The 15,944-nt window shown below is 37.3% G+C and overlaps 1 protein-coding gene across 1 annotated transcript in view; it reads right to left on the bottom strand.

The window, feature by feature from the left end:
* Positions 1-4,943, bottom strand: part of LOC106131787 (CAD protein) — a 29,843-nt gene extending 24,900 nt beyond the window's left edge. Inside the window, exons 1-4 of the mRNA XM_013330985.2 lie at positions 4,739-4,943; positions 1,363-1,526; positions 709-875; positions 211-361 (exon numbers count right to left, since the gene is read on the bottom strand). Coding sequence (XP_013186439.2) covers positions 211-361; positions 709-875; positions 1,363-1,515 — 471 coding nt within the window. The 5' untranslated portion in view covers positions 1,516-1,526; positions 4,739-4,943. The remainder of the gene's footprint in view (positions 1-210; positions 362-708; positions 876-1,362; positions 1,527-4,738) is intronic.
* Between the last annotated feature and the right edge of the window lie 11,001 nt (positions 4,944-15,944).

Here is a 15,944-nt window from a genome sequence, read left to right on the forward strand (position 1 = left end):
ATTTGATATTTTCACTAGAATTACCTACGCAAAGCCCAAACCGCTATGTACTTTCAAGCTAAAAGATTGAGCGAGCATAAAAATCAACTACAAAGACAATATTCCCAAAATGTACACATTTCGTGTTCCATTTACTTTGCTGACGATATTGTTTGAGCTTAGGACGCGCCTCAAGTTAAAGGTGAGAAGCGTTCATTAGTCATCACTTACTAGGTCCCGTTCAGCGCAGATGTAAGGTCCAGGTCTGAGAAGCACGTGCAGACCCTCCTCCGCGGCAATTCGAATAAATTGTACGATATCACGGTCTCCCTCGAACGAGTACATTCGTTCTTCAGGCTCGTGGTAGCTCCACTCCACATAGCTGTTAAAAAAATATTCTGTAAAATATACTCTCCTCCCTTCATTTATGTTAGGGGTATCCTATTAGCCTATCCTAGCCTAAAAAATTAGCTTCAGACGACAACTCAAATAAAATTACAGACAAAGACCACCATTGAGGATTTTGAAAGGACGAAAACTATTCCATTCGCCATCTACGATCGTCTGCAGTTCCTCAGACAGTTGGCCTCTGAACCTCCGTTGTCTGACCTACAACTAAGGTCCTTGTCATTTCATTCTAATTATGTCAAAAATCTTTACTCTTTGAAATAATATCGGTAAATCTTTACTCTTTGAAATAATATCGGTAATAAACTTAATGTGTTTTACGTTGAGACGGAGTTGAGCCCAGCTGCTCTAAGCTTCCGCAACCGATCCCGCCAGTACTCAGCGGGCAGCCTGAAGTAGTGCAGCGACCCAGATGCTATCTGCAGCGGCTTTCCGTCCACAACGAATTTGTCGCCTACTATCTTGATGGTGCGTGAATGTTTAACCGCCTGTTACATGTTGAATAAATTTAAGTAATGAATGGTTAAATATCTAAACGATATAGATAATAATTAGGATCTCTTATTCTTCTTGTCCTTCTGGCGTTAGTGCCAGTTGCGTCATCACCTCTCTGGTAAAGTCCACTTGTGGCCACGTTTTGGGTAAGTAAGATTATCTGAAGCGACCCGTTTGAGCTCCAAGCCCTTGAAGAAGAACCTCACCCATGTTGGGTCATGGTTACACATCCAGTTGCCATAAGACCCACAGATAATTCTTATGAACCTTTTTATTGGTGAAAGAATTTTTATGATCAATTCAGTATTTCTGAAGGCTTGTTTATAAGGTCTCGAATCCAAACCTTTTTGGTTTGGATTTAATTTTGATTTTTTTAATTAATATTACAAACTCTCTCTTACGTATATAATTAAACACAGGCAAGATGCATTATGTAATTCATTAAGGATTTTCGTTATGCCATTGTTATGGTAAATATACCTCAACTGGATTTTTCCTATGTTCATTTTCTTCCCGTACTTGAATAACAACTGGATCAGCCGCCACATTTCTCTTCACTGTGACTGCCTCAGCGAGACGTGTACTGTGCAATGATACACATACTGACGTTGTTATTATTAGTAAAAGCAGCATTATTTTTAATCCTGCAAACAAACGGAGTTATATAAGTAAGCATATAAAAAAATCTTTATTTGTATTTCTATACAAAAGTAAATTAAGACAATGACTTTGCTTTATAATGAACTGGCTCTATCTGAATCTCATATCCTCCTTTTAGTCTTTCCGAGACTGTTGACTTTGCTTACCACGTAAGGGATAAAGCCACGAAACGATATATGCAAGTGTGTACCAATGTATTTGTGCGAGTATATATGCCGAGCGCAGAACTAAATGTCATACGAGTAGTTACAGTCGCACTAATGTCATAACGAAAATATTTTTATTTATGTTTGTAACGAATAAACTTAAGACTAATGGACCGATTTTGACGAAATTTGGCACAGTGATAAAATAGATCATTAGGAGTAACATGGGTTACTTTTAAAAAAGCTTATCTTATATATTATTTATTTATTCTTTATTATAACAATTACAATTTGTAAAGTACAATAGGCGGACTTAATGCTAATAGCATTATCTATCATTGGTTAAGCAGAGAACCTTTGATAATAATAATGTACAATAAACATACTTTCTATACCATATTGCCGTGTGGTTCCCGGCACCAATACAAAAAAGAATAGGACCACTCCATCTCTTTCCCATGGATGTCGTAAAAGGCGACTAAGGGATAGGCTTACAAACTTGGGATTCTTTTCTAGGCGATGGGCTAGCATCCTGTCACTATTTGAATCTCAATTCTATCATTAAGCCAAATAGCTGAACGTGGCCATTCAGTCTTTTCAAGACTGTTGGCTCTGTCTACCCCGCAAGGGATATAGACGTGACCATATGTATGTATGTATGTCTATACCATATCTATACATATAATAAAACAGTAAATATATTTTGTTTGTACATTTAGTATTTATGACTGAAATGGATAGCCCTCTATCCATTTCAGTCAAAAATACTAAATGTACAAACACAGGGACACTTAGAATGAATAATAGAAAGCAAAAACATTTTTTTAAAATTTTTTGTCTGTCTGTATGATCACGCTTATCTCCGAAAGTACTGAACCGATTTACTTAAAACTTTCACCAATTGCTTTGTTTTAACACAGAAAAACATTTAAAGTTTATTTCATCAAAATCGGTTCACAAAAAAAAGTTATCGTCATTTGAATGAACTCAAGGCATGAGTATGCCCGCAAATAAGTAACGAATTTTAAAATTAAAAGTCATTTATCAATTAGATTTGTGTGTATAGATTTTTGGTTTGTTAGTCTACTTTAATTTCGACACTGAAATCAAAATACTACATATAATAAAGCGGTAAAAATATTTTGTCTGTACATTTAGTATTTTGACTGAAATGGATAGAGAATTATTTTTTTTCATTTTTTGTCTGCCTTTGTAGATTCATCCAAAAATTACGCTGACGAAGTCGCGGACAACAGCTAGGTTTATAATTCAAGTTCTTTCGCTGCTACAGCTGTTTGACTTTGGAAAATATATTTAAATCTCTATAAACTACACTAAACATATTTGCAGTAGATTATATACAGAGATTATTGACTTTCTCATGACTGAGTCAGAAACAACTGGACCACGTGCGACTTAAAAGGAGAAGCTTGAACGAAATCGGGAAGTGAATTCCAAAGTCTAACAGCTGTAGCAGCGAAAGAATTTGAATAAAAACTGAACGGTGAAAAGGAGTTGCAAGGGTCAACCTGTTAGAGGAACGTAGGATTCTTGAGGGGAACTTAGATAATCTGGAGCTAGGGGATTATTAAGAATATTATAAAGTTGACGAAGAATATGTAGATTTCTACGTTGTCGGATGGGCAGCCACTTAAGCTAAGAACGGAATTGAGAGACATGGACGAAGACAGAAAAAAAATCGAATTATTGTTATCTGTTTTGACATACGATACGCTACTCTTTGTTTCCGTGTTTAGGCGGTACTAAATTTGTATATCACAATTATACTAGCTTTTGTTTGGGGCTTCGGTCATATGAGTGACTCTATATAGTTCTTTGACAAACTTCGATGGTGTTTTCGGTGACGGACGGTTGAAGAACAGCATTCTTCAGCTTAACGTTGCCAGAATTTATTGTCACGGTAGCACAACGTAAGTGGAAAGGTATATAAACTTGCGGGCGACGCTTGCCTGGCAGCAGTCGCTATCACTGCCACCCATCTAAATGAACACAGTACTCATGACAAGCATATGTGTGCTGGCACACTGCACAAGCCAAGTAAATGAAGCACGCCGAAATTTGTTACTTGTATTGATATAAATATCTACATTATAATGTAATCCAAGGTACAAATTCAAATAAAATTGTACACATAACCATGAAATAGCTGTACCTATTTAATGGTAGAAATTAGTTTCAATTGATTTTTAACAATTGCTTATTTATTTATTTAGAAAATATTAAAAAAAAAATATATTAATTACAAATGCCTTGTAAGAACAAAGGTCCAGAAGTTTAGCAATCGAGGGAGCACTGGAAGTCAAGTTTAGAAGATTGCACATAGCAAAATTTTGACCACGACTTCGGTAATTTAAGTTCTAACGTACCTACTTACTTTTATTTTGATATAAAGGATTTCTTTACTTGTTATTTTGGTTTTAGGGTCACCTCTCTGGATGGGGCATGCATGCGATTTTTACATAAAATGACTCCAGTTGGAAACCATGCAACCAAAAAAAAACAATCTAAGTAGGTATATTATGTATACCTATGTTACTGCCTTCCCCTATATCCGCCCCTTTTTTGGGTAATTTGGTAGGTACTTGTAGAAATTGATACTTGTAGGTACTTGTAAAAATAAACAGCGGTATTAGAAAATATGATCAATAGGAATGTTTAAAAATTTTGTTGAATTATAGTAGTAGTAGGTAAAGCTGTGAGGTTGTATAGTGTTTATAAAGAAAAATCTCAAAGGGCATGACTAATGAAGCCTGGTACGTTCCGCTTTCTTTTATGAGAAATAAATGTATTTTTATAATTATGTAATTAATTTTATATTTATCTACTAAGTAAAATGGGTAAAACAAAGTTTATTAAAAAATGAACTAAAGAAGGTAGACTATTTATACACGAAGAACTAAATTAATTACGATAGAAGTAAACAAATAGTTTTTTCTTATAACATTATTATACTAAGAATTTTCTTTATGAACAGGTGAATTATTTAGAAAAAAACACGAAGTCGCAGCATGCTTATAAGTTTTTGGTACCTCTGCGTCGGTTGTCTCACGACAATGACCTGCGTTGAGTGGTCAGGCTGGCAGTGAACTCTGTTGGCCCCGGCGGTTGTAACGACTCGAACAACGCATTCAAGGTGGTCTATTAAAGTGCACAAGTTATAAGAATACGAAACGAGTAAGACCCACCCGACCGCACGACGACGCGACCGCCCCACTTGACACTCTCTTTTACACTCGCACTGATTTGGCTCCGTCAAACCGAACAATGTTAATTGCAATCCACAATAAACTGTTAAACGCATCTAATTAGGATATGGTCGTTGTTTTTCATCGTGGCCAATTAGCAACTCATGTTGTACATCATTTTATATGTAAAAAGGTTAAAATATGATGTGTTAGGTAATATTTTTTTCAAGTGATAGATTGGTCATTGGATACTGCATTCCCTAGTGTCAAAATTATTTCAAGTAAATCTCCTCTTGTGGTGTGACGTGGTAACCGGCCTTTCACGTGGTTACCTAGGTAGGTATCTTACGACCTTAAGACGGCGCCGGGGTCGGGCCTAACGGTTTTTAATGTGCTTCCATTTTCTGAATCACTAACTCCAAAATGTCCAAGCCAAAACAAGAAACAACTAAATAAGAGTTTATTTCCTGAGGGAATTGATCCCATCTCAATTTAAAACGACTTCATAGGATGGCGCAAAAGTTATTATAAAATTAGGAATATGTAATATAACAAACCCTATTCCATATTTACATATACATTACTTTGTCCTCGTCGGATGTATATATGCTATGTTTTAGTATGTAAATCATCATAAAAGTAATACGTGAAGAATTTTATCGAATTTATCTATAGTGACATTTGCCAGATACCACCAGCAGCTGTTAATATAATGTCTGCTATTGCATGTAATTTAAGTAGGTAGGTACCTACCCTGCCAGATAATCCATATGACAATTTTAGCAGACACGAATATAGTTGTGTTCATCAATTAATATAATAAAAAAAAAACAAAATAATTAAGGTGCTTTTCAATATTTCGTCGCCACACATTGAAATGATAAAAAATGAACTTACATGAAAGTTTAAAAAAAACTGTTGGTCAACTTATTAAAAACTTTAGTAAGTTATTTTATTTAATTATTTAGATTTTTTTGAGCGTCATAGATACAATGTTGGACTTAATGCTAACAGCATTCACCACCAGTCAACCCTCAGAAAATAGCAAACAAATAAATAGATAAGCCGTTGTCAATTTATGAGTGAGAAAAAAATACACAAATATTTTATTCATAGACACATATAAATTACTATATAAAGAGTTGCTTTCCATAATTGCTTAAGTAAATGTTGATATGGATTACTGTCTTCGCCAATTATTTATTTTTTAACATATTTTTTATAAACGCAACACTACATATACGCACTCTTTCACGCACGCACTCAATCCTATTCCTGTCCCACTCTCACACATTTCCCAAATTTCGAAAAAGAATTTTAAAAAAAAGCGCGCCATTTTCGTCTCCGCGCGCAACTGCACCGCTCTCTGCATCGATTGTGAATATTCGCAAAATTCATCAAAAACGCTAAAACTTTATTAACTACGCACCCCGGGGTTAATTTGTGAAGTGCAGTGATTTGTGTTTCCCAAAAACTACCCTTTGGATCGTGGAAGATACCGGCGCTGGACAAGAGCTCGAGTTACGGATCAAAGGTACTCCTTGTCCATTTCCTTCCGCGAGACCAAGTGTTCCTCACGAGCCGTATCCCTATCTGCTATCCTCACATTACTCTTCTTCAACGCAATACTTCTCACACGCTATTAATATCGTATATTTTACTTAATTCCAACGCACCACGCAACGCATCTCATTACTACATACTTAACTACCTACATTACGCTACACTTTCATTCGCTTAAACACTCATAAACTCATATGTTTCTCTTAAATATAATAATTTATTATCTTATATATTCACAATAGAATATATATTACGCATAACAAATATTCGTTCAATTGTATTTTTCGAGATAATTTGATATTTTTTGTTACGAATTTGCGTCAAATTATTTATCGACATCGCCGCCATATTTATTTTCACCGATTTATTTTATAAATTTATTTTCTAGTTTCATTAAAGTAATTTTTTACATATTTTCAATTTAAAATGTCGAAACAAAAGTCTGAATGTGCATATTCTCCCGAAATTGTTCGATTAACAGCAAAAAAGGAACATCTTTTTGCTATTATTCAAGACGCATATACACTTAGTAAAGATATTTCCGATGAAACAAACAAAGAGCAGTTCTTGATAATGATACAGTCGCTTGAAAAAACTAGGACTGATTTTATGCAAACGCTCGATGATTTAGCCATAGCTCAAATCTCTTTTGATCCAAAATCAAAACCGGATTACTCCAGTATGAAATCTTTTGACCAACTTTATTGTCATATTAAAGCTTGCGAAAATAAATACAACTGTAAGATTTCCAGGTGCGATCAAAAGTTTGAATTGTTGAATAAGAAATTACCCCCGCTTAATTTGATATCATTTGATGGTACCCCCACAAAATGGTCACTCTTTTATGAAAACTTTAAGAGTTTAATTCACGAAAATCCCCGCTTGACGGATGCGGAGAAGGTTCAGTATCTGGTAGGCAAACTAACAGGTAAAGCCCTAACAGTATGTTCCGGTATACCTCCCACGTCAGACAATTATTTGATTATTTGGAACGCGCTTTTGGAGAAATACCAAGATATCAGAGTCCAAGCGTCATTTTATATTGACCAAATGATTAATTTTAAGACTGGCCAATCGCTTGATACATTCTTGGAGCAATTTTGCTCGGCCGAATCTGCGTTACGCAGATTAAAAATCGATAACTTGTCCGATTATATTTTTACGCATATAGCACTCAATAAACTTGACAAAGAGACAGTAAGATTATTTGAGCAAATGCATTCATGTGTTGAGATACCTACTTTTTCTCAAATAACGCAATTTGTCAATCATCAAAACAAGATACAAACGCTTCGTTCGTCTGCCTATACTATGAACAAAACGCTACCCTCGAACGCTAATAAAAATACTAACAAAAATAAAGCAACGCATAATTATTTCGCTAACACCGATCAGATAAATACCAAAACAGACATACGTAATTCTAATTCTAAAAACTCACTATCTTACAATTGTTTGATATGCAATTCTCAACCTTCACACGCATTGTATAAGTGTCAACATTTCTTGAATCAGACTCCAGTTTCCAGAAATAATTTAGTCACTAAGTACAATTTTTGTATTAATTGCCTCGGATTTCATAATATTGCAGTCTGTCGTTCTCAACGTAACTGTAATATTTGTCAGCAAAGACATCATTCTTTGTTGCACATGCATGATACTCAAAGTGCTATCACACCGTCTAGTCACAAGGCGAAGTCAGTGAGCTATCCGTCTCACTCGCACGCACCGTATTCAGCCCCTGTTGCCGATACGCTCACACAGTCGAATTCTATGCAGCAAGTACACGCAGACTCGAATATGCGCGCAAATTTAAATAATGTTGCGCTGTCGGTTGTTACTTCGTCTCGTTGTAATGAGCTAGGTAATACCGTTGTTTTACCTACTGCTTCCGTTTATGTTTTTAATAAGAATAAGCGACATAATTTACGTCTATTTTTAGATTGTGGATCTATGAGCCACTTCATCACAAAATCTTGCTGTGATCGATTAAATTTAAAAATAACTCCCGCTTCCTCCTCGATTAAAGGTATCGGTCAGACCGAAAGTGTATCATACGGAGTCACTACTCTGAAATTCCATTCCCGTTTCGATCCTATGTGTTCGTATGATATAGTTGCGCGTGTTATTGACTCGATCACCGACCACCTACCCAACTATGAGTTAGATATTTCTAAATTAACTCACTTTAGTGACTTACCAATGGCTGACTATAATTACCACACGCCCGGCGAGGTGGATTGTTTAATTGGTAACGAGCTCTTCCCGTTTCTGTTAGGAAGTGACAAAGTGACTTCACCGCATTCTTCCGTAGTTGCGTTAGAAACTACTCTTGGATATGTAGCCATGGGTAAGGCTGCTGTTACGCGCATCAAGTCCTGTCGCAATGCTAATAATAAAACTTTCTTTTGTTTTACTGAACAAACCTCAACGCTAGAATCAATTACTCAACGCTTTTGGGAACTTGACAATGTCACTCATAAAATTCATATGAGCCCTGACGATCAGGCCTGTGAAGAAATCTTCAAGTCAACTTATTCTCGAGATAGTACCGGTCGTTATACTGTGCATCTCCCGTTTAAACATAATCCTTCAGAATTAGGAAATTCTCATTTTATCGCTAGACGCCGTTTACTGAATTTAGAGAAAAAACTTGATAGTAATCCTGATTTACGTACAAATTACAACGACACTTTGCAAAGTTATATTGATAAAGGTTACTTATCTAAGGTTGAAAATGCATCGTCGGATGATAGCTCTTATTATATTCCGCACAGAGCTGTTTATCGCCCCGACAAACTCACTTCGAAAACTCGTATCGTTATTGACGCCAGTAGTAAAACTACTAGTGGAAAGTCCCTTAATGACCTTCTTTATACAGGTCCGAATTTACAGACAAGTATATTTGACCTTTTATTAAATTTACGCATGTTCTCTGTGGCCCTATCTGCAGACATTGAAAAGATGTATTTTCAATTGAAACTTACTCCCACTCATCACGTTTTTCAACGTATTTTATATCGATTCGATTCTAGATCTGATATCGATACGTTCGAGTTCAATCGTGTATCTTTCGGTATATCAAGTTCCCCTTACCTTGCCATGAGAGTCATTCGCCAGCTAGCTGCCGATAGCCGCGATCAATTTCTTCTCGCCGCTACAGAAGCTGAAACTCACATGTACATGGATGATTTCATCACATCTATGGATGGCGTAGACGTCGCTCTAAAGGCCAAGTCCGAGTTGATCCAAATGTTTGCCTCTGGTGGTTTTAATCTCACGAAGTGGATTTCTAATAGTCCCGACCTCTTGGACAAGTCGTCCGCAATGCAAAGTGAAGACGTCATACAATTTGATACTAACGCTTCAACTCCACATAAGATAGTAGGAATGCAGTGGTTACCTACTACTGATCATTTTCAATTCTCAACAAACGCTGATATGCAAGAGTGCACCAAGCGCTTTATTCTCTCGATTACTGCGCGCTTGTTCGACCCATTAGGACTACTAGGCCCGGTGGTCACATACATGAAACTGCTCGTTCAAGAATGCTGGATGGCTGGCCTTGATTGGGACGATCCAGTGCCTCCCGCGATCTTAAATAAATGGACACAGTTTCATAATGAAACTGTGTCCATTTATTTAAGATCGCGGGAGGCACTGGATCGTCCCAATCAAAGCTCGCCCAATTCTGCGCCTCTATGACGAGTTTCCCACCAGGGCGCAAGTCGGCGAACATGCGGCGGAATGCGCGCTTCAGCCCCGCGTCGCCCCAGTTGAGATGCAGCCACTTGGTGGTCGACAGGCACAGGATCAGGTCGAATTGGGGGCTCTCGCCAGAACCCACCGCTACGTCTTCCCGGGGGACATAGTTGCCCTAAAAATTAAAAGTTTGGAACATTAAAAAAAAAAAAAAAAAAAAAAAAAAAAAAAAAAAAAAAAAAAAAAAAAAAATAATTGGCGAAGACAAGTCTGCCGGCCTAGAGGTTTCCTCTATATTACATGAAACAACATACAGGAACTAGGAATAAATACAATTGCAAGTTTTGAGTAGATACGTAACTAATAACAAAAAAATTAAAACTTACAACCTAAAATATATAAATCTAGGTAATAACATTTATTGAGTAGGCAATGGGCAAACCCGGATTACTGGACGTATATAACTCCCAGAAGAAGTGCGAACCTTGACGGTTCGAACTATATTGTCTTTACCCGGGTAAACATCTGTAATGACTCCCAGGGGCCAACAATGAGGATGCGTATTATTGTCTTTGAGTATGACTACAGTACCCAGTTTTATATTTTCTGAGGACTTAGTCCATTTTTCTCTTTGTTGAAGGGAAGTGAGATATTCCTGGCTCCAAAACTTGGTCTCGCGGAAGGAAATGGACAAGGAGTACCTTTGATCCGTAACTCGAGCTCTTGTCCAGCGCCGGTATCTTCCACGATCCAAAGGGTAGTTTTTGGGAAACACAAATCACTGCACTTCACAAATTAACCCCGGGGTGCGTAGTTAATAAAGTTTTAGCGTCTTTGATGAATTTTGCGAATATTCACAATCGATGCAGAGAGCGGTGCAGTTGCGCGCGGAGACGAAAATGGCGCGCTTTTTTTTAAAATTCTTTTTCGAAATTTGGGAAATGTGTGAGAGTGGGACAGGAATAGGATTGAGTGCGTGCGTGAAAGAGTGCGTATATGTAGTGTTGCGTTTATAAAAAATATGTTAAAAAATAAATAATTGGCGAAGACAAGTCTGCCGGCCTAGAGGTTTCCTCTATATTACATGAAACAACATACAGGAACTAGGAATAAATACAATTGCAAGTTTTGAGTAGATACGTAACTAATAACAAAAAAATTAAAACTTACAACCTAAAATATATAAATCTAGGTAATAACATTTATTGAGTAGGCAATGGGCAAACCCGGATTACTGGACGTATATAACTCCCAGAAGAAGTGCGAACCTTGACGGTTCGAACTATATTGTCTTTACCCGGGTAAACATCTGTAATGACTCCCAGGGGCCAACAATGAGGATGCGTATTATTGTCTTTGAGTATGACTACAGTACCCAGTTTTATATTTTCTGAGGACTTAGTCCATTTTTCTCTTTGTTGAAGGGAAGTGAGATATTCCTGGCTCCAACGACGCCAGAAATCATGCGTGAGTTTACATAACAATTGATAACGTGATAAGCGATTATCAGGCGATTCAAGGTAATTTTCAGCGGGAAGAAATTTTATAGGAGTAACATTTAAAAAATGATTTGGAGTGAGAGCAGTTGCTTCAGGTTCAGTACCTAGCACACAAAGGGGTCTACTGTTCAGCAAACCCTCTATTTGAACTAAGACAGTTGTGAACTCCTCGTAAGTTAAGATCTGAGAGCCTACAGTTTTGAGTATATGAGTTTTAACACTCTTAACATTAGCCTCACTTAGACCGTTAAAATGAGGACCGTACGGCGGGCTATGTTTAAATTGAATTTTATTTGTCAATAAATAATTACTGATATAATTTTGGTGAGCTGTGGACTGTAATAAATCATAAATTTCACTAAGTTTTCGTTTAGCGCCGATAAAGTTGGTTCCGTCATCGCTATAGATCATAGAAACCGGACCTCTTCTACTTATAAAGCGTTTGAAAGCGTCGACAAACAATTCTGAACTGAGATCAGAAACTAATTCTAAATGTAACGCCTTGGTGGCGAGACACACAAATAGACAAACATATGCCTTGTGGCTTTTGATTCCACGGCGTCGAATATGTGTAATAAAAAAGGGGCCTAAATAATCTACAGCAGTGTTAACGAAACACTTAACTTTTGAAATGCGAAAGGTAGGTAAATCTCCCATGCGAGGGTAAGTGAATTTCGGTTTAAGTTTGAAACAAATATTGCATTTATGTACGCGTTGACGAATTAAGTTTCTAGCGGATAGTATCCAAAACTTTTGTCTTATAAGAGCGAGTAATAGTGAAGGTCCTGTATGAAGGTTAGTAACGTGATAATAATCAATAATCAATTGAGTTATTAAATTTTTAGAAGGTAATAAAATGGGATGCTTTTGACCGAAATCGAGTTCAGAGTTTGATAATCTCCCACCGACTCTTAGAAGGCCTTCCTTGTCGATAAAAGGGTTTAACTTGAGTAGAGAACTATCAGATAATTTCCCATTTCGCAAAGCGGTAATTTCTTTAGAGAAATGCTTATTTTGAACAAAGCGGATTATATAAAGTTCAGAAAATTCTAAATCTTGTACAGAAATAGTTTGTTGAGATTTTAATTTTTGTATAAAACGTAACATATAAACAACCGAGCGTAATAATTTCAACCAGTTTGAAATTCTTTCAGCCATAATTTCAATTGGATGAGAAGTCTGAATATCTTCAGGACTTTGAACGACTAAACTTATTGTTTTAGTCTCTAAATTTCCTAAACAACCATTAGGATTAATCGTAAAAGGTTTCAATGGCCAATCAGAACAACTAAGGCTTAGCCAATTGGGACCATTAAACCAAAATTGATTGTTGACTAGAGCTTTAGGCGTTACAGGGCGAGATATAATATCTGCGGGATTTTCAATGCCTTTTACATGAAACCAATGCTTAGCGGGAAGTTTTGAGTTAATCTCAGTAATTCTATTAGCCACAAATGTATGGAATTTATACGGCGGAGAATGAATCCACGTAAGCGCCACAGATGAATCTGAAAACGAGTATATTTCGTTGATATGACATCTCTGGGAAAGAGTATGTCTAACGGCGTCTAGAAGGTTAGCGAGAAGAAGAGCGGCGCACAGCTCTAGTCGTGCGAGTGGCATTTTAGATAGTGAAGCTACGCGAGACTTAGAAGCGAGCAAGTGGACAGAGCCAGGTGAGTATGAGTCTTGACTAACGCGAATATACACATTAGCGCCATAGCACCTTTCACTTGCGTCTGCGAAACCTAGAAGAATGACATGCGGAGAACGTAATCCGACATGTCGCGGAATTTTTATTTGTTCTAGACAAGCAAGTTCATTATGAAACTGTGTCCATTTATTTAAGATCGCGGGAGGCACTGGATCGTCCCAATCAAGGCCAGCCATCCAGCATTCTTGAACGAGCAGTTTCATGTATGTGACCACCGGGCCTAGTAGTCCTAATGGGTCGAACAAGCGCGCAGTAATCGAGAGAATAAAGCGCTTGGTGCACTCTTGCATATCAGCGTTTGTTGAGAATTGAAAATGATCAGTAGTAGGTAACCACTGCATTCCTACTATCTTATGTGGAGTTGAAGCGTTAGTATCAAATTGTATGACGTCTTCACTTTGCATTGCGGACGACTTGTCCAAGAGGTCGGGACTATTAGAAATCCACTTCGTGAGATTAAAACCACCAGAGGCAAACATTTGGATCAACTCGGACTTGGCCTTTAGAGCGACGTCTACGCCATCCATAGATGTGATGAAATCATCCATGTACATGTGAGTTTCAGCTTCTGTAGCGGCGAGAGGAAATTGATCGCGGCTATCGGCAGCTAGCTGGCGAACATATTATTATAAGTTATTTTATTTAATTATTTAGATTTTTTTGAGCGTCATAGATACAATGTTGGACTTAATGCTAACAGCATTCACCACCAGTCAACCCTCAGAAAATAGCAAACAAATAAATAGATAAGCCGTTGTCAATTTATGAGTGAGAAAAAAATACACAAATATTTTATTCATAGACACATATAAATTACTATATAAAGAGTTGCTTTCCATAATTGCTTAAGTAAATGTTGATATGGATTACAATAGCATTTATATAAATTACTTATACAGATATTTTACTCGTAAATTGTAGATAATGTCAGTATGTATAGTTTCTGTGATTATCATTCGTTATTTTAGTTGAAATATATTACCTACCTGCTTTTTTCAAACTAGTGCATCCCGTGTCCGTAAAGAAAGTAGGACATTTAAATGGCGTTTCATCTGAAATAATCCTTAATGTCAATAGTCAAGTTGTGCAGCGATGCGTTTTGCATTGACAAGTATAAGAATTATGACCGCGGACGCCGCGCAGGCGCATGTGACCGCGACTTGCGCTGCACCAGGCACGCGGCAAATGCAGTACTTTGCACCGCAACCGGACCGTGCAGTGCGGTCTAAATTTCACGCAATGTCGTCGACGCCAGATGAATGTTATCATATATCTGACAGATTATAATCACTTAAAACAACCAACAAAATGTTATTGTTGAACCATTGCCCGAGCACGACAATTATGGTTCATCATTTCCTTTGAATGTGCAAGAAATTTGCAGAGATCGCGGCAAATGATGAGATGCAGTCTCTGCCGAACCTACCGACGTAAAGAGACTTTATTTTTATGTATAAGAATGTAGGTAATCGCCTTTTGAACTGCCTCACACAAATATTCTGTGAAAATAGTACGTGAAGAGTATCATCTACTTAGTTAGGTACTACTTATTTTACTGTATATTACGCCTCTGACAATCTTTATAACTACTGTGCCGGGAGACATAGATCAAGAGTAAATATACATTGATTTTAAAAATCCTTTGAACAACTACGATATTTTACACAAATATTACCTACGCTATTATATATCCAATTCAAAATAAGCACACAATCTCTAGTAGAGTCACGTAGAATATTATAAGTATAACGACGTGATTAGACGTCACTTAGACTGTAATTTCATTAATCACATATAGAGTCTCGCAATCATTTGTGAATTTGACTACATACATACATACATATGGTCACGTCTATATCCCTTGTGGGCTAGACAGAGCCAACAATCTTGAAAAGACTGAATGGCCACGTTCAGCTATTTGGCTTAATGATAGAATTGAGATTCAAATAGTGATAGGTTGCTAGCCCATCGCCTAAAAAAGAGTCCCAAGTTTGTAAGCATATCCCTTAGTCGCCTTTTACGACATCCATGGGAAAGAGATGGAGTGGTCCTATTCTTTTTTGTATTGGTGCCGGGAACCACACGGCACTTGTATTGGTGCCGGGAACCACACGGCACTGTTAATATATGTACTAACTTATACCAAATTCATGATTGATGGACATACCCAATACACAAGAGGTTTAAAATAAATAGATACGTTATAATTATGTCGAATCTATACATATAACTTTCATTAAAAGTGACCGAACGCATTTCCATGTAGTAATTTAGAAAATATTTTGCGTTTGGTCACTTAATTCCAGAGAGTGGTAATAACCCACGGTGGCAACTACAGGCGTATAGCTAGGTAAGAAAACAAAATAAGGAAAACTAACATAGTCTTAGAAGAGTGGGTTAAACTGGAGTTGCTACGGCGGAACGGGCAGGTTGACCTAGTGTTAGTGGGTGTGGGGCGACTAAGTTGAAAGCGACATCGCATAATCACAGTAGCAGGGAAGGTGGTCTGGCAGCCGCGGGTACGCTGCAAGTACAGTGCTCGCGCACCTCGCCATGCGCACACGCTCGTCTT

This window comes from Amyelois transitella, chromosome 5, assembly GCF_032362555.1.
Source record: "Amyelois transitella isolate CPQ chromosome 5, ilAmyTran1.1, whole genome shotgun sequence".
NCBI classification, from domain to species: domain Eukaryota; kingdom Metazoa; phylum Arthropoda; class Insecta; order Lepidoptera; family Pyralidae; genus Amyelois; species Amyelois transitella.